General features: G+C 37.0%; 1 protein-coding gene across 1 annotated transcript in view; it reads right to left on the bottom strand.

Moving 5' to 3' along the window:
- LOC102045458 (TLE family member 1, transcriptional corepressor) overlaps nucleotides 1-25,555 on the bottom strand; it is an 85,062-nt gene that overhangs the window by 54,388 nt on the left and 5,119 nt on the right. The window contains exons 3-7 of the mRNA XM_031056870.1: nucleotides 25,436-25,551; nucleotides 24,149-24,235; nucleotides 24,010-24,054; nucleotides 5,931-5,993; nucleotides 5,048-5,122 (exon numbers count right to left, since the gene is read on the bottom strand). Of these exons, the coding sequence (XP_030912730.1) occupies nucleotides 5,048-5,122; nucleotides 5,931-5,993; nucleotides 24,010-24,054; nucleotides 24,149-24,235; nucleotides 25,436-25,551 (386 nt within the window). The remainder of the gene's footprint in view (nucleotides 1-5,047; nucleotides 5,123-5,930; nucleotides 5,994-24,009; nucleotides 24,055-24,148; nucleotides 24,236-25,435; nucleotides 25,552-25,555) is intronic.

Genomic DNA, 25,555 nt, shown 5'->3' with positions numbered 1-25,555 from the left:
TCACATTTGCAGCTGCATTTCTTCAGGTTTTAGCACTAGTTAACAATAATTTTGTTCAACTGTCACACTTTTACTCCTTTCCTGAAATTTCAACTGTATACCTGGTCTCACCTTTGACTTGCAGTTTAGATACTAGATCTTAATGAGAGCCACCTGAAGTTCTTTCGTTTTTCTTTTTGGGCAAGAACCAAGGTGAAACTTTTTCCATCCAACATGAATCCTTACAAGACAAGAGAGGTACGGCCTGCAACTCAATTCCATTTGACTTTTGGATGCAATTTTGCTCTCTCCAGAATGACTGAGAATACCTTCTGCAGAAAATTGTCTACCTTCCTTGTTTAGATACTACCTTCTTCTATATTGCTGCTCCAAGATTCTTCATTTCCCACCAGTCCACAGAGAGTGGGTGTGTGGGGGTGAGGTGTCATGAGGAAACCAAGTTTGATTAATAACATTCTTTCATATTTTACACACCTTCTACCAGATTTTCTCTTTTGAGTAGGTCAAACTATCAATACATACCAATACCACTTCCATATTTTTCCTCCAAGCTTAGTGGCACTAACAGTAAAAATCTGACCATTGTTTGGGGACTGGTATTTTGAGAACACTCAGTGTATCGTGCTGACAGGTACCTTCCTCCCGTGCTTTCTACTTTAAACCGGTAAACTATGTTGGGTAGTTATTAAAAGTAACTACCATGAATCCTAGGATTAAATTAAGGTTTCTATGTGTTTTAAAATAAGAAGAATAACCCAGGATGTTGATACACAATAGAGCTCCTATTGCCAGTAATTTAGACTTGCAGCTATGGAGTTCATGTTAAAAGTGAGGAGAGTGTCTTGTGCTCACTAGATCTCATTTTATTTAATTTAAAAGAACTAGGCAATTTCCCCTCCCTCAGCACATAATGCAGATCATGCCTGAGAAGGATCTAAAGTAATGCTACAGCTGCTTAGCTCTTCCCTTGCACTAAATTCTGCATTCATTTCTGCTCTAGTCTGTATTTCTATTTTATAATGAAACATACAGCCTAGTTATTTATAGGCTTTCTAAGGATTAACTACACACTCATAAGAATAAACCCTCAAGAGGTTAACCTCATCCTCTTAAGCTTCACACACTACAATCCCAGAGATAGCTGGCAACCACAGCCAAGAGAGAAAAAATAATGCCACATCTTGCTAATCCTTTAGCCAATCACCTCATGCAACAGTGGAGAGGCCTCTTGGAGGCCAACAACTCAATCTGTCTCAGGAGAACTGTCAGTCCAAATGATACATATTTCACTAAATCATTAGCAACACACCTCAACAGGAAAAATAAGACATACCTGGATTCTCAGTGGTATGCTGAAATCGTGCATCAAAAATACAGTGCTGAAGAAAGTTTCCTGATTGCTGCTTGTATTTCTCATTCAGATATTTGCATATTTGACTCATAAAACTTGATTATTGATTTATTGATTGGAAAGTAAATCTAATCTTTCATTGTTCACACCTAGACATACCAATTTAACTGTCACTTATACTTCCTAACATGAACCTGTTATTTTCTAGATATATCTCACAAAAACAACCCCACAAAAAAACTAAGCAGACAGTGAAACAAAACACAAAAAACCCCAAACCACCCACAAAAAAGCCAAAACAAGCCTTCAAGTTACACCATAACAGTCTACCTAATTCTTTCATAGCGTGATCTACAGTATCCTTAACTACAGAAATGGACACTGCTGGCAGCTGCAGCAAGGCCAAGGAGTTAATGGGGGCACTTATCCTTTTAGTTAGGGTTTCTGCTTTGTTCATTATTTATCTAGCAAAATTGCTACTTCATTCTACTCTAATATAATAAATATTAAATGGTGCTATCTTAAAAAAAAAATGAAAGGAGATTGTTTAGCCACACTGCTAACCCATGGCTGACAGTAAAAGCCTTCAAGAACATGTAGGATAAGTGTAAGGCCAAGAGTATAACTGTTAATAACCAAACATCATCCAGGGTTTCTTCCTGAAGTAAGAATTTTTAATCAACACAGAGGATTAGCATTGCTTGCAAGCTCACTGAGTCCAACTATATTACTTTCTTTTAAAAAAAAATTTATTAATTCTGTTTTGTATGTGCTTAATATACACCTATTCCAAAGTCTCGCTTTTGATTTCATAGTCAAATTCTCTGAAAAATCCTGGTCATGTGAGACTATAAGTCTCTATCCTCATAGTCTGTCCTCTAATAGGCTTCCCTCTTTTCAACTGGAAATTAGAAGTATAAAAAAATATAGTTCAAAATAATTTTGTATTTCAAAACATTTTTCCCAGTAATTTAAAAGCCTTTGTTCCCTTCCAGAATTCATACATTGCATAGGAGTAACATGAACTTCTCTAAGTGAAGGAAGCCAACTGGGAAACTCTTGAATCATCTGGTGTCAGGAAACAATGGCCCTTAATGACATAAAGGAAGAGGGGGGGAAAAGGCAAATCCGGGCAGAAATGCAGAATTTTACTTAGTAAAGAGAAACCAGGAAAGTTAGTACCAGCTAGCAAAATAAACTTCCCTCCTATCCTCAAGAATTATCATATGCATGTATTTTAGGTAGTGTGACAACAGAAGCCCCTCGATTGCATCTTCTACTGTTACAGATTGGTCCAGTCTATTTGCACCCTGAAAAGTTTGATGATCTTTCATGCCCATAATAGGTGTCTAAACCGTTAAATTACTATATCTTTTCTTATCTTGAAAGACACTGCACTTTAGCAGCATGGCCCTTCCATTGTTCTTTACACTAAGTCGGGCCCCTGAACAATACTGACAGCTGCTATCAAACTGTGCCGTGCTCACCCTCGGTGCAGCTGCCGCTTGTAGGAACAGACAGGCTTCTGATGTGTCCTCCCCTCTGGGGAAAGGGCTTGACACCCTGAGTGCTCAGTGAGGGGGAGCAAAGGTCCACTGAATTGTCAGCCTGATTTTATGCTATTCAGATTTTCCAGGACATACACCATCCCCTTCAAACAAAACCAAGCATATGTCAGAGCATGAAACTTATTGTGCAGCACAAGGTAACTATTGATTAATAAGACTGTAAAAGATCACTGGGACATACATCTAATTTTGGCATTATGTAAATGCATGCACCTATGTGGTCAAACAAGTTTTGTGCCCAGCATGTTAATTTCCTCACTCGCAGTTTTGGACTTGTATGGCATCATTCAGGAGTCTTTCAAAAGACACAGGAAAAGTATTTCTTAGATGACAAAATCTATGGTAAATCTTAGATGATTATAAAACCAAAATGTTAGAGCCTACTATTCCTGCTTCCAAAGAGCTTCCTTCTCTGCTCCCCAAAACCCCTAAAGTTCATAATTGCACGTGGTACTTGTAGATCCTATGGCTTTTAAGACTTTTGTGCGGACATTAAAAAGAAGCAGTTGACATGCTTGACATAGCAAAATTTGGTTTGTCTAAGTAGCACTATTTTAAGGCAAGAATGAATATTTTAAAATATGTTTTAATATGTTTCCTTTTACTGCATAAACTCTTCTTTAAAACTAGTTCATAATGAAGGGTTTCTCATTCCATTTTCATCCTTAAGAAGTGATTTGTTTTAAAAAATGTAAGAAAGTACAGTTGTCTAATCTTTGCTAATCGAATACCATAAATGTACATGTGGCATATTTCAAAGATCAAATAGGTATTCATAAACTAATTCATTACACAAGCAAAGCATAGAGGAGATTCTGACAAATACAGATGTAATTGTGTGGGTTTCTAAGATGTGATTAGCAAATCAACTAAGTAACAGTCAAAATTTGATACGAAGGAAAAACAGCACAGATTTCAAGGGGGGGGTATGTTTATGCAAAGCTAATCTGTCAAGTGTAATAAAGCAGCTTGAATAAAATTTAAGCTGAAAATCCACTGAAGCTCCCCATTTCAGGGAGGAAAAGCTATTAAAAGGAAATGAAGGTCACTCTCCCAGTTTATTTCACCTAATTGACTGCCAATAGCTTACCACAGGCAAACCGACTGCAGATCTGCAATTGAGAAACTGATGAAAGGAGCATTTTCAAGCTGAGGCTCATTCTTTTAATCCTCCCTCTCTCCTATTTTTTTTTCCATCTCCAGTTGGGATGTAATTTTAAGCACAGATGGATTAACTGGTTCCATTGTCTGTAGACGTCATTGGACTATGGCACTGTTAATCCGTACAGCAGCATGTCTAATTATCATTACAAAGTGTCTGAGGGAACTATAAAGACCAGCAGGGCATCTTCTCACAAGCAATTAACATAAATTGATAAATGAGTAATTTGAATCCGCTCAAGGCGCTCACATATGAATAAAATCAGAAAAGACAGGTTCTTGTTTCGGCTACTTCTTTCACTTAGTCGGAAGGGCAGAAAACATGAGAAATATTCCGGACTTAGTGGCAGGGGAAATGAACTCATACAGTGGAAGGAATGTATGGTTCAAAAAGTTCATTAATACAAAGCAAATGACTTGTGATTGACAACCAGTCACAAGCAAGTAGTATTAACTTTTTTAGCATATTTAAAAGCACATTCTTGGTGAAAGGCTATTAGAACACTGTGTCAGACAATTAATACTACTTCAAAAGCAAGTGAAGTTTCTATTCAGTAGCTTGCTAATTTAAAATTCATGAAAGATTCACAAGAAAGGGAAAGAAAGAAGAATGAATAGTTGTATAAGCTCCAAGAACTCAAGTGTCACAAAAAGCATGAGGAAAAAGTATCTAGCTCAACTGACATACAATACCCATAAATAAACAAGCAACTCTCCTAAAACGCTATTTCTTGCAGAAAAAGTTTTGTTACATGCAGCACCGCTGGCCAAAATTATGTTCTGACAAAGTAAATTACTACCTTTATCTCTGCTAAAATCTGTGTGAAGCAAAAACACTTCAGCAACACTGGGCATCAAAACAATGTCAGAAATCAAAACATTAAGTTTGTTTTAAAAAATAGCAAAGCAGTAAGATATGAAAGCAAGTTATACACACTGTAGGAGGTAGACCTGGAAGGCCACGTACCCCGATGATGGCATTCAATTCAGCCATGGTCACTTGTTTGGCACGTTCTACAGCTTGGGCCACTTGTTGCTGATGCTGTTGAAAGAAAAAAGGGTATAAAGAGGAATTTGTGTTAAGGTATTACCACACCATATCAAATCAGGATCACAAATACTTGAATAACCAGTTTGTCTGCAGAAGCCCACAATACCCATTGCAAGACATCTCATGCAGGTAAAAGGTAACAACGCCCTATTTTTCACCTGCCCAAAAGGAAAGAAGAGACCGGAAGGCAGCCAGCTTATCTTTTCCCCTAAGTCGCTTCATTATTTGTTGTCTGGCAGATGAATAATCATTTTTAATTGAGCCAACAGGACAATGTCAACTTTACATTAGTTTTAATTTTAACATTTATAGACTCTGTGCCCACATAGCAAAACCAACTGAAATTTCAAACAAGGAAAAGCGCCCACAACATGCTAAAATCACAGTCATTCAGACTAAATGTAGGTCTAAAAACTTAAATAGTGTTTTGCATAGGAGCTAAACTCTCACCTTTGATATAAATTATGTAGAGAACATAAGCACGCTTATTTCACTAGATCTACACTTGACAACTGAATATCTAATAAACAATCACCATGACTAGAAACAAAAGCATTTTCTTGTATTGCTGCTATTTTACAGACTCCCACTCTCCTCAGGCAATGAATGAGGCTGAGCCATTGTCACTAGTTTGAACTCAGATTTGTTAGATCAAATTAGCAGGGGGTTTGCACACTTCAGCTATAACAGATGTTCCTTACACTTGTGTATTGTGATAAAATTAACATCTTAAAACTAGCTAATTTGCAAACAGAAAAACAACATAATCGCACTTTAACAGCTGAACAGTTTTACTTACTTCCTGAGACAAAAATGGGATGACTTGTGCACAAATCGTATTCAATCTCTTCGCGATTTCTGTCTACAGAGTAAAAGCATTTTGATTAAAAACTGCATTTTAGGGGTTTGACGTATTAACTAGTATACAGGATTATATTAAGTTCAGACAGTGAAGAAAGTAACAAAGTATTACCCATTTTTCATACTACTGCAAATATAAATACTTAACATACAAGCCCAGACACAGAAAGAGATTTTGTTAGCTACTCTAGGGCATCTGCCATGTCTAAAGCACCTAATCTGTACACGCATTTAGGCACAAATTTGGTCCTTGTATATAGTTCATTAATAGGCAGAGCATTTTTGAAATCCATTAACTCCAAGATAAAGCCTTTTAAAAGGTAGATTTATTATTACTCAAATTATCAAGCAGCATAATATGAAGGCAGCAGGAGTAGAAGAAAAATGCTTCTTTCCTGATCAATTTTATCTGCCTATTAGAACATAAAACGACAGAAATGCACCATTGGGAATACAAAAGAAATACTAAAGCAGAAGTGAGTAAGAATGGAGACAAAAAGGACAGACTTCTAAACTCCATACTGAAAGAGAATTAAAATAATGCAAACAAGGAAAAAAGAAAAATATCAGAAAATGTGATCTTGTGAACAGCAAATTTGTGAAACCATGAACAGCAGGAGAGCAAGGTTAGCAACAGGTACAGAACAGAACAATCCTTTAGGGAAATCAACAGAGATCACAGCAGGGCAGAGTTTGAGTCCCACTTTTCAACAACATCATATATCTTGTACTTCTGTATGTCTCATTTTGTCATGTCAACCTAAACCCTGGATTCCTGGTGGGGTAAAGGGATCTTTTTCTCTCATTACACAGTGTTATCTGTGTTTACAGCCTTTCAGACTCATACATGTGCCCATAATTCAGAACCACTATAATAATTAACCCTCAAGCTACCTATACAGTTTCCTCAGTCTTCCTTAAAAACAGCAATTTCAGTTACTGTAGCACAGTTGCACAAAATCAAAATCAGCACCTAGACAAGAACATAGCTTACGTAAGAGACACTGAAAAGCTCCTGTCCATCTCTGTCATATAATCAACCCATTAAGACATTTCTTGGTTAGTTGGGTTTTTTTTAATGTTTCAAGACAGAAGAAACAAGCAGTCATTACTATGAATCATTAGGCCTTCTATGAAATCAGATGTATTAAAGCTGAGCAAAAATAAACTCACTTAAGTCAGACTAAAACTGTTAACTCTCTGCCAAGCCTTTTCCTGAACCTTTCCATAATTCTGAGGTTTTTTAAGAAGATGCTGTGATATGTTGATCTTTATACATCAGTCACATAATAATTGGGATACAAAATCAACCCTCTAGCTTTATGTCTCAGGAGACAGGTGATTTGGCATCTAAGCATAATTAGCAACTTTAACATCTCCTTCCAAACCTCTGACAGACATGGGGAAAATACGTGATGGCATCTAGACCTGTAAAACACTTCATCTCTCTTGACATGAAGCACTCCACCTGACCAAAGCCTGATATTTGACACACCCAAAACTATATAGTTTTGCAGAAGCTTCCAAAGAAGTTCTGGGATGGCTTCTTCCTAGGATTAAAAGGTTTCCCTTAACTAAGGGCAATGAAGTGACAGTTGCTTTACAGGAAATCTTTGCCCCCTGCAAGAAGGTGAACATATCTCTATATTCAACTGAAACAGCTATCATTTCACAGAGTACCACAGTGGTCTTCTCCATTCTGTCTAGGCCACAACCATAAAACATCTGTAATTCCATGTTTAGCCTTTAGTACTCGTACTACATACAGAATAGCAAAGCCAACACTTGGAAGTTACCAGCATATCTATTACTTGTTATCAGACTTAACTATTACCAAATCTGTTGGTATTTCTATGTTAAAGGAAAAAAAACCCAAACACATGTACTAATGGCCTTTTCCCACATATCTAGTATATCTCTCCAGAAAGCAGGGTACATCAGCTGTGGAAAGGTAGTTTGTTGCATAGCAATCTGTTTGGCTGATGTTTAGCTAAAATGTTTGGGATCCAAGAACTTAATTGCCCTAGACCAATGGGATTAATTTTGTTTTTCAGGCAGGAACAAGTATGAATCATCGTAGGTGACAAGAGGGGATAGAGAAAGAATAAAGTAAGAAACTCACTCGGTGTCTACTGCAAAGTTCTTTGGCCTGTATGGGCCACACAAATGGCCTATACATTTACCCTATTCTAAGGTAAATGTCCTTATTGTTGCTATAAGGGAAAAAAAAAGCAATTCTATGTTTCGTAAAGCCTGTAAAACTTGCAAGTTGTCCATATTATTGGATTTTTCTGCTCCAAATCCCAAACATCTGAGCTACACTGTAATAACATATCATACATGACATCAAACAGTAAGACAAAAATGCAATATCACATGCATCAGGTTGCAATTGCCTTCAATGAAAGTCAGCTAGATATTTATTTTCTAAAAATGAAGACATAATCAACTTTCCCACTTTCTACACCAATCTTCTGTTAAAGTATTATCACACCCGATTTAGCGTCAGAACAGAAAAAAAAAAGTGTATTCTTAGTTTGTCTTTACCAAACCTGGGCATCATTGATGACCATATATGAACAGCAACCTTAATTCAACTACAGTGCTAGATAAACTTAAATGTACACGCCTAAAATAAGTTTATTTTAAGATTTCTTGCTGTTGTTACAAGTGCCAGTTAAGAGATATCTATGCTGAAAATTGAAATTACTATTCTATTAATCATAAAAAAGTCTGCTTGCCTTTAAAAGGCAGTTTGTCTAAGAGAGTTTTTACACATGTTTGAAGTACTTAAAACTATTTATCTACTATGCAATTTCATGCAGCTCCTGTTTGCTGCCCTCTAATATTAAGTAAAAAAAAGTCATTCACAAACATGTTGAAAAAATTTTTGTTGTCTAGCAATTTGTCAAAGTTAAGTTTTAATCCACAATTTATGTAAATTTTGCTGATCAAGAGTTGCAAGAGGTTGTCTTCAGAATTGAGAAATAATGAACATTTGTTAGTTTAAATGTAAATGCAACAGTTCAATAGACAATGCACGTTTGCTTTTTAAGGTGCAATACCCTTGAGTATGCATGCGCGCGTGCCTGTAAGTGTATACACATTCATTCTGGAAAGCAAAACCCCTTTCTGAAAGAGTCAAGGACAGTTTCATTAACCAAGACCAGACATCAGTAACTGGTATCATTAGAGTAAGTCCCCAGACCTGGGCTCAGAATTTGAGTGTCTTAAAATAAAGATACTTATCTCCTGTTTCTAGAGGCCTTTGAATATAACATAACTATTACTTAACTGCTCATCTTGAGACATATAAAGAGGTCCTAAGGATGAATAAACAAAGGAAACTTTGCAGAAAGCTGCTCAAACATAGACAAACATGACTAATTGCTCATGTTCTGTGGCTCCTTGGTAAAGCAGGCTGCAGAAGCCTGCATCTCTCATGGAAGTCCTCTGAGCTCTATGGCAGCTCTTAGCAAAGCATCTCAAGTGCCCTTAATTGTTTGTGTCCTTAATGCAGAGCCTCTTGAATACATTCATTTTTAATAGAGAACTTGAGTGTGAGGCCCATCAAAGAATAACAAAACTACATCATTCACTGGTTCTTGCTGCTGTAATGATTGTCTTTTGATTTATTTGCAAATGACTAGCTTGTCAGACCCCTGACTGAAGTGCTACCCTCCTTTCTGAAGTATCATTAAAAATTAACATGAAGGAATTCAGCTGCATTTTGTAAAATTAAGTTCAGCTGATGGATTTTTTTTCTTCACTTGTGTAATTTTTTTTGCCTCTGTTCCATTTAGTTAAGGACTTAAATGTTTTGACCTAACCATTGCCAAACTCAAGTGTTTGTACTTAAGTTTGTCTTGCACACTTGTTAAAGTGAATTCTTAACATAATGACAAAGAACAAAGCAGCCAGACTAGTTACCAAATACAACACTCATTTAAATAAGGCTTTTTACTATGGACTTAAGCTTGTTTGTAGAATTAAATTCTGTTTTCCTTCTGTATTGTTAGAAAAAAGTATTGACCTGTTTTCCTTTACAGTGGTCTGCTCCAGATAATTTCACACTTTAATAGCCTGTACTTTCCAAAGCTCCACATAAGGTATCACACCTAAATCACCACAATTTCTTGAAAAGGACAGATTTTTGCAATGAAATTAAAAGGAAGTATAATACAAGTATTCAAGTTCTATTTCACGGCATAACAAACACCCATGTGTATTTTAGCTCTATGTGAGAAGCCCTAGCTTAAGGGAACCAGCAGTTTAACTTCTGAGTGAAGAACACAAACTTTCTCTGAGGAGAATTAGTTAATCCCCTTTCAACTTCAGAGGTTTCAAGGCGAGTAATTTTGGGTTTGCTCCAACCAGTGTCTACCAATACATATCCCAGTACTAACTTCAGCTATAGGATCCGTGGTGATTTAAGACAAAAATTAAATCTTACAACACTTCAGTTTTAGCAATCACTTGCCCTGCAACAGCTGCTCCATTATTATGGCTGAGGCTCGTCAAAGCTGTCCAGATTCTATTTTACAAAGCAATGCTTAGCTAAAAATGTCCATTTTATGTCAGAAGCTTGTTATTCATTCCCGCACTGAACTTCCAGGATCACAAAGTTAGAGCAGTGCTTTCAGATCTGATCTATGACCAGTTCTGAAGCATTCTTATTTATTACATTTTTATTTATGTTATTATTTTGATCCAATTTTGCAAGTAAAATTTGTAATAAATTCAGAAAAATACAGCTTAGGAACAACATGATTAAAAATAAAGCAAAAACCACCAATGTTCTGATAATACCAAAGAAGCATGTACTAATTCATTCCCTTCAAGCAAAAGAATCAGAGAATCAGCCTTTAATGTACACAAAGGAATATACTGTTAAAACACATTCACAAAAGCTTTAGAAGGTAATTCTTAAGCATTCTGCCTCTGCTTACACTTTCAGGACTTAGAAAGCCAAGTACAACACTGAACTCCTCCTGGAAGGACAAAATGGACTTCCTGCCATTTACAGCATGTAACATAGTAATCCACTGGGGAGGAAAGGTCAACATTGCACTTTTGGTCATTACTGAATCATTTGAGATTATCTGTGGTGGGGATGAGAGAAAATCGAAGCCTATGAGAATGCTGCAAATGGCTTGACCTCAGCCCAGTTTTCATCTCCATCTGTCTATAAGGCATGTGAATAAAAGCCCTCTTTCTGGGACATGCTTGACCAGTTTTTTTTAAATCCCTGCTGCAAGGCAGAACTCATTCAAACACCCAAAGACTTGTGAAATGCAGTAAGAAACTGTATATTTTAGTCTTGTGTTGAAGCTTAATATCCATTTAGTGTTTTAATTTTTCCAACAGAATCATTGAAACAAGCAGTGCACTTAAATGACAAAGCCTTTATTCTTTTTGTGATCAAAATCTTCAGAAACTAGAGAAAGCAGACACATTCAGAGAGCAATTACAGAAAAAAATGTATTTCACTGTGCTTAGCTTTCTGCATGCTTTGTTAGTACTTGCTATAGCAAGACTCCAGCACCTCCAAAAATTAGTTGCTAAGAATTCAGGGGATGGGGGATGTTGGAATTATAATTAAATCTCAAAACCTAAACACTCAAAAGCTTCAAATGATTAAGGCTAGCATTCTGTGAACTTTGCTGTTCATGTTATTGAATCCAGGTTGAGCACAGAGATATGCATATATTATGAATGCCCTTTTATTTAAAATTAATACACTACATTCCATTTTGGCAATGGCTGAAAAAGAAAAAAAAATAAAAATAAAGGCAACATGCCATTTAAAATTTTAGGCCCCCACAGTATATCAATGTCAAACAACAGCGTGTCAAGCTAAGATTCAATTCAGGTAAGTGCCACTGCCAAATTTTCTTGTTCCCAGACGTGCTTTAAGATTATTTTATTGCTTAAAATTTAATTTGTTACAACTTGCGTTTCCATGACAACGTTGGCTAACCCTGCAAATCATTTGGGTAATTGGATATCTTATCTTTCTATTGCTCTCAAATCCAATGATTCTGGAAGAACTGCAGCAGCCAATCAAATTTACAGGCCTCCTGAGTAATACACTTGCACAAGTAGCCACATCCATCTCCCCTTTTACTGCCGTATTAACCAACCTGTGACAAACTGCGGAAGTCGGCCTTGCAACTGTATTTTAAATTACAAACACTGTCATCACGAATACTCTCACCAATAGGAAGGAATGAGAAGGTTTACTCTCAACAGATACTTGATACTCAATCTGACAAGAAGCAATGGGTAGCATTCATTTCAGCAACAAAAATTATCTCTGTATTTTGGGCATAAACTTCAGTTTAGCATGACATGTAATTAATAAATACAGTTTCCTTCTGCCCCACATTAGTACTACTCATTTTAATTGTGAGATCAGTCACCCACAAAATGATATTAAAATCCCAGAAGACTGGGATGAAAAATCTTTAGCAATAAAAAAACCAAAAGACCACTGTATTGCGGGAGTGGGGAAAAGAAGTAGCGGAAATATTAACAGAATAAAAATTCAAAATTTATAAAAATACTGAATGCTACATAGTTTCCAAAATGAAATTAGAGGGCTTTAATTCAGTACCTAAACTACTTTTTATCTGAATCCTCTTAGATGTTCATTTAAATTACAGAAAGGTCACAATAATTTAAACATAAGCTACATATGATGCATAAGACAACAGCTACACTTGCCAAATATCTACTATAGATTTGGATCCCATTCAAGTGTAAAGTGACTGGATATATTTCAGATGTCTGATTTCAATGCTTTATAAAAATACAGAGAGGCTGTGTGTAACTCAATGAACCACTGTACACAACTGCCCATCCCATTTACAGCTGTAAGTCCTGTTGAAACAAAGCCAACGGGCAACAAAGAGTCTCTTGTCAGGATGTCGAAGTGCTCCTTTCACATATCTTCACTATGTCAAGACTCTTCTTAAACTTGGCTAAAGAGGGCAGTTACCACATTTCTCCTTTAATCTAACTTCAGCCCATCTTGCTTAAGCACTCACAACTACAAAAGGTGTGTTTATCTAAATTTTAGTTCCATTGTTTAGTTTCCAAGCCTAAGCTAACCTTAAATACACACAGAAGTATTTAAATCTCGTAAGTGAACACACAGCTTTGTTTTACTTTCAAGCTGTTTTCCAGGACACAGAGTTCCCACTTTTATTTAGATTACAAGAGATGCTGAGAGAATCAACGGCTGACTCCAATCCAGAAGAGGTCTTTGCCACCTTTGCCTCCAGGGACACAATTTCTTTGAACCATACTGCAGACATCTAGAGACCTGCCAAACATCTCAACAACTAATCAGGCAGAAAACATTGCTATAGTACGAACTGGGAAAGGACCATCTTGGTAGACCACTATATCAGGTAGCTAAATAAACTCACAGGAGACATCCATCCAGTAGGAGAATGGCCCAAAAATATCAGGAGAACCAAGAGGTGTTTGGGAGAAACATAAGCTATCAATGAGTTCCCCTCTTCTCATCTAACGAGTTGTTATGGGGCTCTATAAGCAGCATGGTCTCCAAAATTATCCAGCACACTTTGAAGTATTATTTTTAAGGTCACTAAGAACTTGATTTACTCTGGACAACTGAGCAACACAGCACTACACAGTAACAAGGAGGAGACAAAGAGCACAGAAAGATAAAAGAACATAAAAAGTATAACCCTAACTGCTACACTCCTACCAGGAAAGCACGCCAGTGGCTCTTAATTTAGTTTAGGATGCTATTTTAAAATTACTTCCTATTTCTGCAAATATCTTTTCAGTACTTGTTTGGGATGGTAGTAGAAAGTCAAAGCTCTTACACAGCTGGAGAAGTACCTGGAATCAGTTTCTAAAAAATCAGAGCATAAAGTTCCTCAAACCAAGCACATACATTTATAGTATGTAAGTCAATAACAAAGCTCCAGTCAGGATTCTGTCCTTATTAACATTCAAGTAAGACTGTAACAGCAATAAGACAAGAATTTATTTACTAGAACAAAAAGTATGCCATCCAACAAAAGAGAAATATTAAGACAAGGGTCTGAATTATTGGCCGGGGGAGGGGGGGGGGTTGGAAATCTAATCATTATGCAACAATCAGGCTTTAGAAATAACTACCAGTAAGCATACCAACTAAGCCACATGTACTACTCTAAATGTAGTTTCACCATTTTAAAATACTTACTATAGTCACAGCTCAGTTTCAAAAATCTATGAAGTCAGAAAAACAATTTAAACACTTTTTCATATCAATGCTTCAGGTGCCATCAGGTGACTCACTAATGAATAACAAGTTAAGAGGATTGACAACTCCTTTGATAGTAACTAGTGGAACTACCCACCACATAGGATTTGCAAGGAAGGTGAACATAATGGATATTTTCACTGCGTAAGGAAAAAGCTTCACAAACCTTTCAGCAAAACGTTGGGAACATGACACTAAATTCCTTACCCATTTTATTATTTTTATATATATTCTGTTGCTTACAGAACAGAAACAATAGTAAAAAGACTATTTCAATTGCATTCTAATAGACAAGAGTGCCATAAAAAAAACCACAGTTCCAAAATATTTTTCAGCAAAAAACATCAGAATTATGCAAAGTCCAAAAAGGTAAAGTAATTACAGATAAGAGAGAAAGATGATGTTAAAATCTTTGCTAAGAATCTGACAGTCATAGCATTATTAGGAACAACACTAGCAGCACAGCAAAAATTTCATGGGAAAAAGGACAAAACTGCTTGATTATTAAACCATGTACAGATAAAATCATTTGGGTTTTTTTGAAACTAAGAAGTCCTGCATTCATGATAAGTCCAGTATTTTTTAGTGTTTCCCACTAACAAGCATAAAGATCTCTTCATTTACCCTAATCCTCAATTTGCAAAGAGTTTCAAGCTGAGAAAGACAGAATATGCTAGAGAATAGCTTCAGAACTCACTTTACAGTGAATGGAAAAATGGACTCAAAAGTAAAAAGGACAGGGATAAAGGCCCATAGCATGCCTAGACAGGAACATAAAAGAAAAGGAAATAATGGGCCTTAGGAATGAATCTCTTGGTCACAGAGGATCAGAAGTTGAACATAAGTCAATAGCAGGCTGTTGCAGAAAAGGCTGCCACCGCAGTAAGCCGTATTCTGAGTAAGCCTTCTGTGCCACTCAGCACGGCATTTCCTCCCCTGGAGTACTGTGCTTCAGCTGGGCAACACCATTCAGAGAATGAACACTCGACTTCAGAGGTATGCAGCATGGTTCTGGAAGGCAGGGGAATGATTTGCTCTCCTTATCCAGGGTGAAGAAAATGCATAGTAAAGAACTGAAGCTACAACAGAAAAGACTGAAACTGTAACTCAAGAAGCACTTCAACAGCAAGGACATAAAAGCAATCTGTTACCTGAAGAGCTTGAGGGTTGCCACTACTGTTGAAGTCTTGCTAACAGATAGAACAAGCATCCTATCAGCAATGACATTGGTATAGCTGATCCTGCTAGGAGGACACAGGGAGGCACTAGGTCCCTGCTAATGATGTGATTTTAGAGTTCATATTTCAGTTTGAATAAACAACCTAAAAGTTTTCCATAGATCTTGTTGAAAATTTTGCTCTTGTTTAACTGACAATTTATAGTCACCATTTGAGGCCACAGACAGCTAGACTAGTTTACGGTCCGAAAAGTAATGGCTGGAAATCTTATAACCAGCCATTTTACAACAATAGAAATTTTACAACAATATTTTACAACAAACAAATTCAGAATGACCTTACACCCTTGCACCTTAAAGAAAGATGAATGCTTTACCTTTTTTTTAGTGAAACAAGAAACTTTGTTGTAAATAGGAACTGTTGGAGCAAAAGTACAAAAGAATGATCTTTTTGTAAGTCATTTTTCCCAAGAAAGTGTAGGGTTTTCATCTTTTCTCCCCAACTTAATCCAAATTTCTATACTTGAGATAATCATGTCTTGAAGCAGAGAGCATGGCATTTCAAGGGTTAAAAAACAAATTCATAAGTAGGCAGATTTCCACAGATATAAAACCCACCCAGTTTTAGATGTCCTGTCATTTTCTTGAGCTAACAAAAGCAGGTTCTCATAGACTTAATGTCTTATCAAGATGCAGGTCAGCAAGCATACCCATTCCTGTTCCCATTCTCCAAAATGAAAGCTATCTTTTGTTTTTGCTTGCTAATCCATAGAAGCCTTTAAAATGGCACAAGTAGAGATGGCAGCATTTTGTTCTCTAAATCAATTTTATCCTCAGCCATCAACTAGATGTTCCAGCACACAGAAAGATCAGTCCTTCCCTTCTAATTCAAAAATCCATACTACCATTGCCCTTGCAAACTGCTAAACAAGCAGCATCGGCAATGCACTTGTGTTCTGTAATATATTTACTGCAAATCCCAACGGCTTGCCTCCTAATGCAGTTTTCTATTGTGTCTGTTCTTGTGTCAATACAGTGACTGGTCACCTTACAAGTAAGTTGCTTGGACCAACTGTTTACACAAACATCAAAAAGCTTCAAGACAAAGAAAAAAAAAAGACCAAACAGAAAAAAGAGAACATCCATGTTGCTGAGGGAGGGGGACAAAAAAAAATTCCAAAAACCTAAACAAAGAAGTCTTAAACCAAAACACAATTTAACCTCAGTTTTCTGTTTTATTATCATATAGCCAAAAAGGCTAGTTAGCTGTTCACATCATGTTTGAAGTACAAAATACTTTCAGACAGGCAGCCCTGACACCAAGTTTACCTTACACCCCTCAAAGAACTTTAATCTGTAATTTAATCATCAGTGCTACTTTGTTCACAAAGAAAAAATGTTCTGAAGAACATAAAGAAAAGGTGGGAGCAACTTCGCCAATCTCCACTTATGACTAGACACTTCTAATACACTCTGCAATTTCTCATTAGACACAGAGTATCATCATTAGAAAAAAATTCAGGGACACTCACCAAACACATTAATTTCCTGAACTGATCTCCCCATACTAGAAAGTGTATCTTATAAGTAGGCTTGCTAACAACCAAAATAAGACTCAACACTCAAAGCAAAAGAAACCCAAACAGCCCACCTTGATGCTGTCAAGATTCATATAAACCTATGGAAACAATATTAAAATCTCTAACTTGAAAATATAATCAAAATACTTTCAAGGGAAATTGGAATCAAAAAAGGCTTACAGCATTTTTTCACAGGGTTGTAGCATTTTAAATTTTTGTTTTGTTGGAGGTTTTTTTTTGTTTGTGCAGCACTAGGGCTTCTTTCTTAAAAGAGACAACCTCAGGAAATAAGGTTGATTTTTAAGTCTAACCTGATTTAACTAGAGTTCGGTTAAGATTAAACTCAATTTCAGCAAGCTCTAATCCACTTTTCAATCACCTCCAGCATTATGCCAGAAACAGTTCACTAGTGGAGTTTCACAGGGGCCTTTGCTGCAATCTGTTTTACTAATATGATCAGCAGCACAGCCTGGAAAAAGACAGCAAGCGGCGAGTAAGCAAACTTGCTCCATAAAAGGAGTTGCTCCATAAAAGAATTAGAAAAAGCTTCAAGGAAATAGAAATACATTATTTTATCCATAAGAAAGTAAAAGCAATGGCTAAAGAATTGCAAAGAGACCTTACAAGAGTAAATGGGCAATGAAACAATTGTACATAAACAAGTGTTACACACACTAGAAGTAGACATCCCTAGCCATGTAAAATGATGGTCCCTGAGCTTACAATTATCATTCATGAGCAAGAATTCAAATGTGAAAGGAGTCTTCAGCAGTTCAGCATTTCATGGCAGTGAAAAGGAAAAACTTGGAAATTTTACTGAAGAAGAAATAAAAAATTTAAAAAATAACCCAAACAAAAACCATCCAGAAAACAGAAAAAGGTGGTAATACAAATCTCTCATTCACCAGCATCCTGAGAGCTGCATATTGCTCTAGTTCCCCTTTTCAAAAGTCTAGGTTAAAAATTCTAAAAGGTTAAGTGAAAAGAAAGTGATCAAAGAAAGCTTCATAACTGTTTAAGCCGAGACTGCCCAACCTTAACACAGATGGGCTGCAAGAGGTACAACACTTTCGCTCCATTGAAAACACAGTTAGGCATCAACAGCTTCTGTCCTGAGAAGCAGTGGAAGCCAGGTTCAAAGCAAACCCGGAGGGTTGTCCTAAATCAGGAACAACTTTCTCCTCACAACAGCACAGCAATAGTGTAAACATACTAGAAAGCAGTTTTGCAGAGGAGGGCTCTGGAGAACAAGTTGAATATGCATCAGCCCCACACTCATGTGCTGATGAAGGCTACATCTCATGAGAAGACACAGGAGAATGACTGTAACCAACTGGCTGATTGAAATAATTCTCCTTTCTGTTCCCCTTGTTTGGCAAGAAGGAAGATGCTGGTAAACTGGAGCAAGTCTCTAAGTGCCACCAGTAAGATGATGAGGCAATCAGAACACATCATACCAAGGAGAAAATGTATTTGATCAGCTTCAGGAAGAAGGGGATTAATGGGTAGACAAAACCTCATTGCTGAAAAAGAAGTGATTATGGAGAGGACTATGTCAGCTCCTTCTCAGAGGTGCACAATAGAAGAACAAAAGGCACACAATGGTTACCAGTGCGGAAAGGCAAACTCCCAGTTGGTGAAGGCTAAAATTCTTCACAATAAGGGCAGGTCAAACACTAGAAAGCGTTGCCCTGACATGTCATGCAATATTACCTCCAAAAAAACTGTTTTAAGTAGAAATTTGATACTTACAAGAACACAGGTTGCAAATTCAGCTTGACTATGGGAATCAACTTTCTAGAACTTCAAAAGTTGTTGCTTCCAAGTAATCATAAGGATTAATCTGTTAAACTAGTTGTTTTGACAATTAAATGTGGACAAAACTATGAATTCTCCCTGCCTTTGTTGTTTTTCCCCTTTTTGAGAGGAACTTTGTTAGCAACTATTGTTCAAATACCAACACTTAAGAATCCAACAAGAAGTGTGATGCTGAAAGTGACAATAGTAGCGTTTGACATAATTGCCATTAGATGTCCCTAAATCTTATGCCAAGTTGAAAATTTCATTAGTTCCATTCAAAGCTGTTATCATTTTTAAAGTAGGTACTGTGCAGTCTTCTGATAAGTGCCAGTTGATCCAAAATTGGTTTTAAAGGTTTTTACTGTATGTCAGTGGTGATCCATCAAGTCTAAAGGATCCTAATTTTCCATTTTGCATAGGAGACACTGCAATTTTTGCACTTTGCTGCAAACACTCAAGTAGAGAGGGACAAAAGGCAATTCAGATGCTCAGCTTTATTTTGTATAACAACCAGCAGAAGGAGGAAAACCATTAAGCTTTCCCCACATAATCTGTTGTGACAAAAGGATATTGCACATTCAGAAAGCATTTCCCCTCCTACTCTTCCCCCCAAAAGTTACCAGCACTTTTTTTTCCTTCCCTCCAACTGAACAGACACACAAACTACAGTAACAGACGTTGGAATGCAAGCACCAGCAATGCAATGGAAATGTAACAATGTAGCTGGTAGGAATAGTGCTCCTCACTCTGGCTCCGTGCGGAACCTGGAATCTGGTAGACTAAATCTAAAATGAGAGATGATCAGGCCCTATTTAACATATGTACAGTGTTTACACTCTGACACGCTTTTGAATTAAGTTCTATATGAAGCTGACATAATAGATGGTATCTGACAACATGGTTATGTGAAAGCCACATGGAGATGTACTTCACAGTGCCCTGATTCTGTCAGATAACTCCTTCATAATAATGTTGGCCTCAAGCTTGAAACATGGTTCAAAAGTCACGAAAGTTGAGGTAATTACTCGAGTCTTTTTCTCGTCTTTAAAACTGGCAACTCTATTTGTGGTTGAAATAGCTAGGCTGATGACACAACTGTACTCATTTAGAAACCAAATATTTGTAGAATAAATACAATTTTTTCAGAGAAAAATACTGTCACAATCAAGCCTACCATTTTCTCTTTTAAATAAAAACAGTTTTTGCATGTCTTTTGTGGCTGTGCCAACTGTAAAATGTTCTTGAAACATTCAGTGCACGCCACCAAAACCTTAAGGAGTTTTTCATTCCAATAATTAAAATGTAGGAAAAAAGAGGAAAATTAATTTATCTTTAAATCCCTTTCAACAGCAAAGCCATCCTACTCAAGAGCTGCAGAGAGCTAACTAAGCTCCTTAATTCCCTCCTGTTTAACCCTCTCCTGAAGACTGATGTTCTAATGAGATATCATTAGAAGACTTTGTCCTTTGCCATGAAGCATTAGAAATGATTCCACAGAACAGACTAGGATAAAACAGACCTGCAACTCCTGTACAACTGGTTAACACAATGCAGCTTTGGAGTTTGTATACTTTTCTACAACAGGCAAGCTACTGAATGACAGGTCTGCCTCCAGGCAGGTCACAGAGATCAAAAAGACCCACCCAAAGAGAAGGAAACCTTGCCATAACTGTTGGGATAGCAGAAACCCAGACGCTGCAGTAGTTTATAAGTCTAGCACTTGGTTCAGCACTGCTGATTTTTTTTTTTCCCTGTGGCTGCCTGCCAATGAACAAAAGATAATCTTGCACCTAACCAATCCAGACATTAAATGCACAGGAAACCTTATCTTCTGACTTATGACAGAAGATGACAAGCAGAGCTGGCAAAAATAAAGATGCAGTGCCCTAGGAGCCAAGGGCAGCAACTCTAAGTACAGCAGGATTTTTAACACCCAACCAACTATTCATCTTGGCACTAGCAGTTGATTCATCTGCTTTGCCAGCCACAGATGTCACATTGGGGAAAATCTCACTTGGACAGCATGACACAGAAAAGAAACTGAAGACCACACAATGTTCTTATTCATTCTATCTTGACACTTATGAAAACAACATCTAAATCAAACCACATGCTACCTAAACAAATCCTCAGGTGGTTGTTTCTGTTTCAGATATGCAAAACTTGGTCAGTAACTATTCACCTTAAAATAATTTCTACGAAGTCAGTGTAGGTGTACATAAAACATACTCTTAATAAAAAAAATCTCTGGAATTCTTAAATTAAAGTTCAAAAACCTATGCAGAAAAAGAAGGAAACAAACAAAACCAAATCTAAACCAGATACAAATGTGGCAAAAAGATTATTTCCTGAACACTCTTCAGCCACCAGCTTGAAATGCAGCAGCACCTTGATTTAAGCACACATCATCACGCAGTTAAGCACTGCAAAGGGCCAAAGCTAGATTTGAGAGGGAAGCCTTTCTGTGGCCATTTCTGGACTTAAATGCAACATATTCAAGTGAAAAGTTTGGCTGTTTGTGTATGCGAAGTTCACCTCAGCTAATTCTGTTTATAACAACATTCAAGTCTTGACTAACTTTATTTTAGTTAAATTATAACAGATTATTAAATTAAACAAAGACAGAACTGCTGACACATATCTATCAGTACAAGAACTCAAACTCATTTACATGCAGGCTAACTGCAAGTACTTAATTTTATCTAAGTGACTGTACCTTAACAGTGATGTACACACCACACTCCATAAATAAGCTCTGCTGCAGTGTAATTTTGCTTTTCAAACAGCAGCCTAAGCAGTCTGAAGAGTTTCACACAGAGCAAGTACAGCATCCAAACAGGAGGAAGACCTTAAAAATGTTAAAGCTTGTTCACTGGAAAGTTTCCCCATCACTGCATTTTCCAGTAACAAAGATGTTGTCAGAAATGACAATTTTTCGTGTCCCCTGATGATGCCTTGCTAGCATTTGGTTATAAGCCATAAAGCAGGAATAATTTCAGCCTGTCAGGAGTCTAGCTAATGCCCGGTTTCCCCCTAGAGAGAATTCCTGTCAAACGTAATGAGAGCTCCAAAGGCCCTTTCTACAACATAATGAGCACTTAGGCCATGCTGGTGATCAGCCAGCAAAAAGCATCAATTTGAGCCTGGCTACACCCTTGGGGGTAGACGTCACCAGTTAATAAGAATTATGATTACTATCTGTCAAAAGCCTCCTCAGAACTTATCGTTAGCAGTGGAAATTCAGAAGAATGTAATTGTTAGGTTTTTTTGGGTTTTTTTTTTGCTTCCTGTAATCTAAGGCCACCTACATACTGAACTGCAACACCATTTGGCATCCTCACTGCAGGAATGTAAATCAATAGCCTTTAACATGAAGGTGCTACTTTTACCAGAAATTAGAATTATTTAACATGTAAAAGCATAGTATCTGAGACTCACATCCAGAGATATGTATTTATATCTTCAAAAGCCTATTATTTTCTTAACAGCACACACAGAGCAAGCATGCACTACTCTCCCTAGCTACACCTAACACAGATATAATGCTCTGTCATAAATCTGAAAAGCTTCCGAAGTATCACCGCCTACTGGGTACATAATTCTAATTGCCATACATACAGAACATTAAACCTTTATACATATGTTAAGGTCAAAGTGGGAACCTTAGTTCTCACCCACTTTAATCCTGTGGGTTTAATTGATTTTACCTAAAGTTAAATCCTAGTACACTAACTGAAATCACACATTCTTTTCTAAGAGCTCCTGAAAATAACATCCATTTTGCAGCAAACGATCTTCCTATACAGATACTGGCTTCCTCACAGGTTACAGTATGCCAAGAAATTGTTGAAGAGAAAAAATGCAAGAAAAAAAATCTCAAAATCACAAAGCTATGAAAAGTCACCTCACAGAAAAACTGACATTCTTCTAAAACAGAAGCCACAAGAAAATTTGTTAGGCCACAGTATAGAACCAAGTCAAATACTAAGCTTGCTGTTCCATCTGGTTATTTGGTTGATTATTTAAGAAAAAAAAAGGTTGTCATAATATGAGTTCTTTTAATGGCATTTTGAATTGAAACAAAAAACCCTCCAAACCCTAAAGAATACCTACCCAGATTTGCAGATAGAAGGCTATAATGGAATTACAATGCCACCCTACCAAATTTGGCATTTTTAGGGGAAAACAAAACAAACAACAACAACAAAAAATTCAAAGAGTTCAGAGTTACAAAAGCAAAACTCAACTCCGTAATTCCCTTGCTTAATGAATGTCTTTGAATATACTGAAGATCTGAAGCCTGAACTAATCAATTTCTTCGCTGTGCCCTAGCCGGTCAGCCATGCTCTTTAATTTAATGAAACAAGAGTTTTAGATGAAATAGCACATACACATTGAGAAAGAATTGTATTGTTGCACTTTGAAATGTGTCCAACTGTGCAACTTCATCTAATGATAATTTTTTTAAGAGGCCATCGATTTCTGAAAGACTTATTGTACTAGCATCTTGATGAAAAAGTGAATGTCAGCATATCTACAGAATACTTACACCCTGCCATTAATGCTTTATTTGGCAGACAATGACTACTCAATTGAGGGTCCTCTGGGCTGTGCAATCATTTAGCTTTTCTTCTCTTATGAGGTCCTTAGTGTCTTGTTCCAGTTCAATACTCTTTTTATTCACCATTATAGTGGCCATAAGTGTGAATTTTATGGGAACTTGCAAACTCAGTCATAACTAGAGCTTTCCAAGTCACTAATCTCTTCATACCTTTACAAGACAGGGATTTGAGTAACTATGACTACATATGCTACACAGACACAGGATCAATTCTACATGTCAGCACCTCTACCAGTAACAAAACAAACAAACAAAAAAAACCCAACCCCGAAAACCTCAAACTTGTAAAGTACTGAACTGCATTTTTAAAACCACAGATACAAGATCTTTCCTATTTATGCCAAAGTCTTTCAGAACCAATACCAAAAAAGGTATTGCTGCTTAACCTAATCTACACCTCATCTGACAGGAGGTAGGCAAAGGTCTACTAATCAGGCTACAAATCAGGCTGTTGATTCAGACACGATACCGTCATCTGAGCATAAACAGCACAGCTACATTTAAATGCACCAGACAGACTGCAGATTTCATGGCTTAGAAAACAAAATGTCTTACCTGTTTGTGCATTTCAATGTTTAATCCGTACGACATTTCATAGTACTGCAAATAAATGAGCATACATTATTTTCTTATACTGACTTACATTGTATTAGGAGAGATTTACTGAAATAGAGATAAAAACAAATATACTTACCATCACATAATGCCTCTGCATTTCCGTCTTTTCGCTTGCCAGTTTCTCACATTCCAATTTAAGGCTACAAAATAGATCATGCTTTAATGTAACATGTCATTTTTTTGGCATCTACCCTCCCTATTTGTATTTTGACAGAAGCTGCTAATTAAAAAAAACCTCATAAACTGACTTTCAACATAGAAAGACTTAATCATACTTGAAATAAAAAGGCCAAAGAAGAAATTTAAAAAACATTTCATGGGTGCTGTATGAGGCCTGAACTGTCCACAGAACCTAAACATACCCACTCTTCATACTTTGACAAAGAGCTGCTATTAAATGCTGCAACTTACAAGTTATAATAGGGTCTGAATTTCCCGTAAGTACTTCTCAGGAGTAAAAAAGATAAAAATAGAGGCATTTCTTTCTATTCCACATTTCATAAATGACTGCCAAGTAACACCACTCACATTTACAATTACAACTTAAATACATTCTAGCAAATGTTACCTTGCCCAGCGTTTCAAAACTGGTAATTCTGACTATCATTTACTGGCAAGTTTCTTTTCCATTTTTGTTTTCATAAACAAAAGTTAAGTTGCATTTGCATGTCTCATCACCAACTGTGATATAATTCTGACTACTTTCACTGAGCCTCAATGTTTCCTTTGTTTTCTATCAAACTGATTTTTTTTTTAATGATACTTGTGAGCATCCTACGGGACAGTTAGTGTGCAAGCAGTATTTTTCACTCCCAACCACAAAGCTAGATGTTTAGAGTTTACATTGTATTTCCTAAGCAATAAATGGCTCAAGGAAGTTAACACTACAGTATCATAGTAGGAAGAGGAAGCATAACTATAACCAAGCAATTTCTGAGTGGGAAACCTGTAAAGCTTTTACTTCTCTCCAAATGTTCCAGGTGCACATAAGTACAAAATCAGTGAAGATTAATGCTCCTTAACACCAGATGACCAGGATCAAAAAGAACTTGTACCCTAAATCTCTGAAAGGACCTCAGCAGCAAGCACACACCCACAAAGAACTTCTGAAGGGCAGATCAGTAATGAGGAGTGCATCCCACAACTTCCACGGATTATGGTAAACTTTGTGTTACTACTCTGAGTACTTTTGTGTTTTAACCGTCCTCCCTGGCTCTTAAACACAGGACGCTGGCATTTAATTAATTTTTGCATTAACACCACACACAAACGAGCAAATATGAGAAGCAACCTCCTTAACGCGCTGTGCCACAGAACTGGCGCAGGTCTTCTCGTAACATACTGAAGTGACCCCTCCACATACGGCTCCCAAGACACACTGCATTTTTTCAAACGCGCAGAGGTGCCGAAGTTTCGACAGTTCACCTTCCGCAGCTGCCCGGGGAGCAGGGGCCCGTCCAGGGCAGAGCTGTCTCCCCGCTGG

This window comes from Geospiza fortis, unplaced genomic scaffold, assembly GCF_000277835.1.
Source record: "Geospiza fortis unplaced genomic scaffold, GeoFor_1.0 scaffold12, whole genome shotgun sequence".
Taxonomy (NCBI): domain Eukaryota; kingdom Metazoa; phylum Chordata; class Aves; order Passeriformes; family Thraupidae; genus Geospiza; species Geospiza fortis.
The sequence above is the reverse complement of the archived record's forward strand: the minus strand, read 5'-3'. Positions and strand labels throughout refer to the sequence as shown.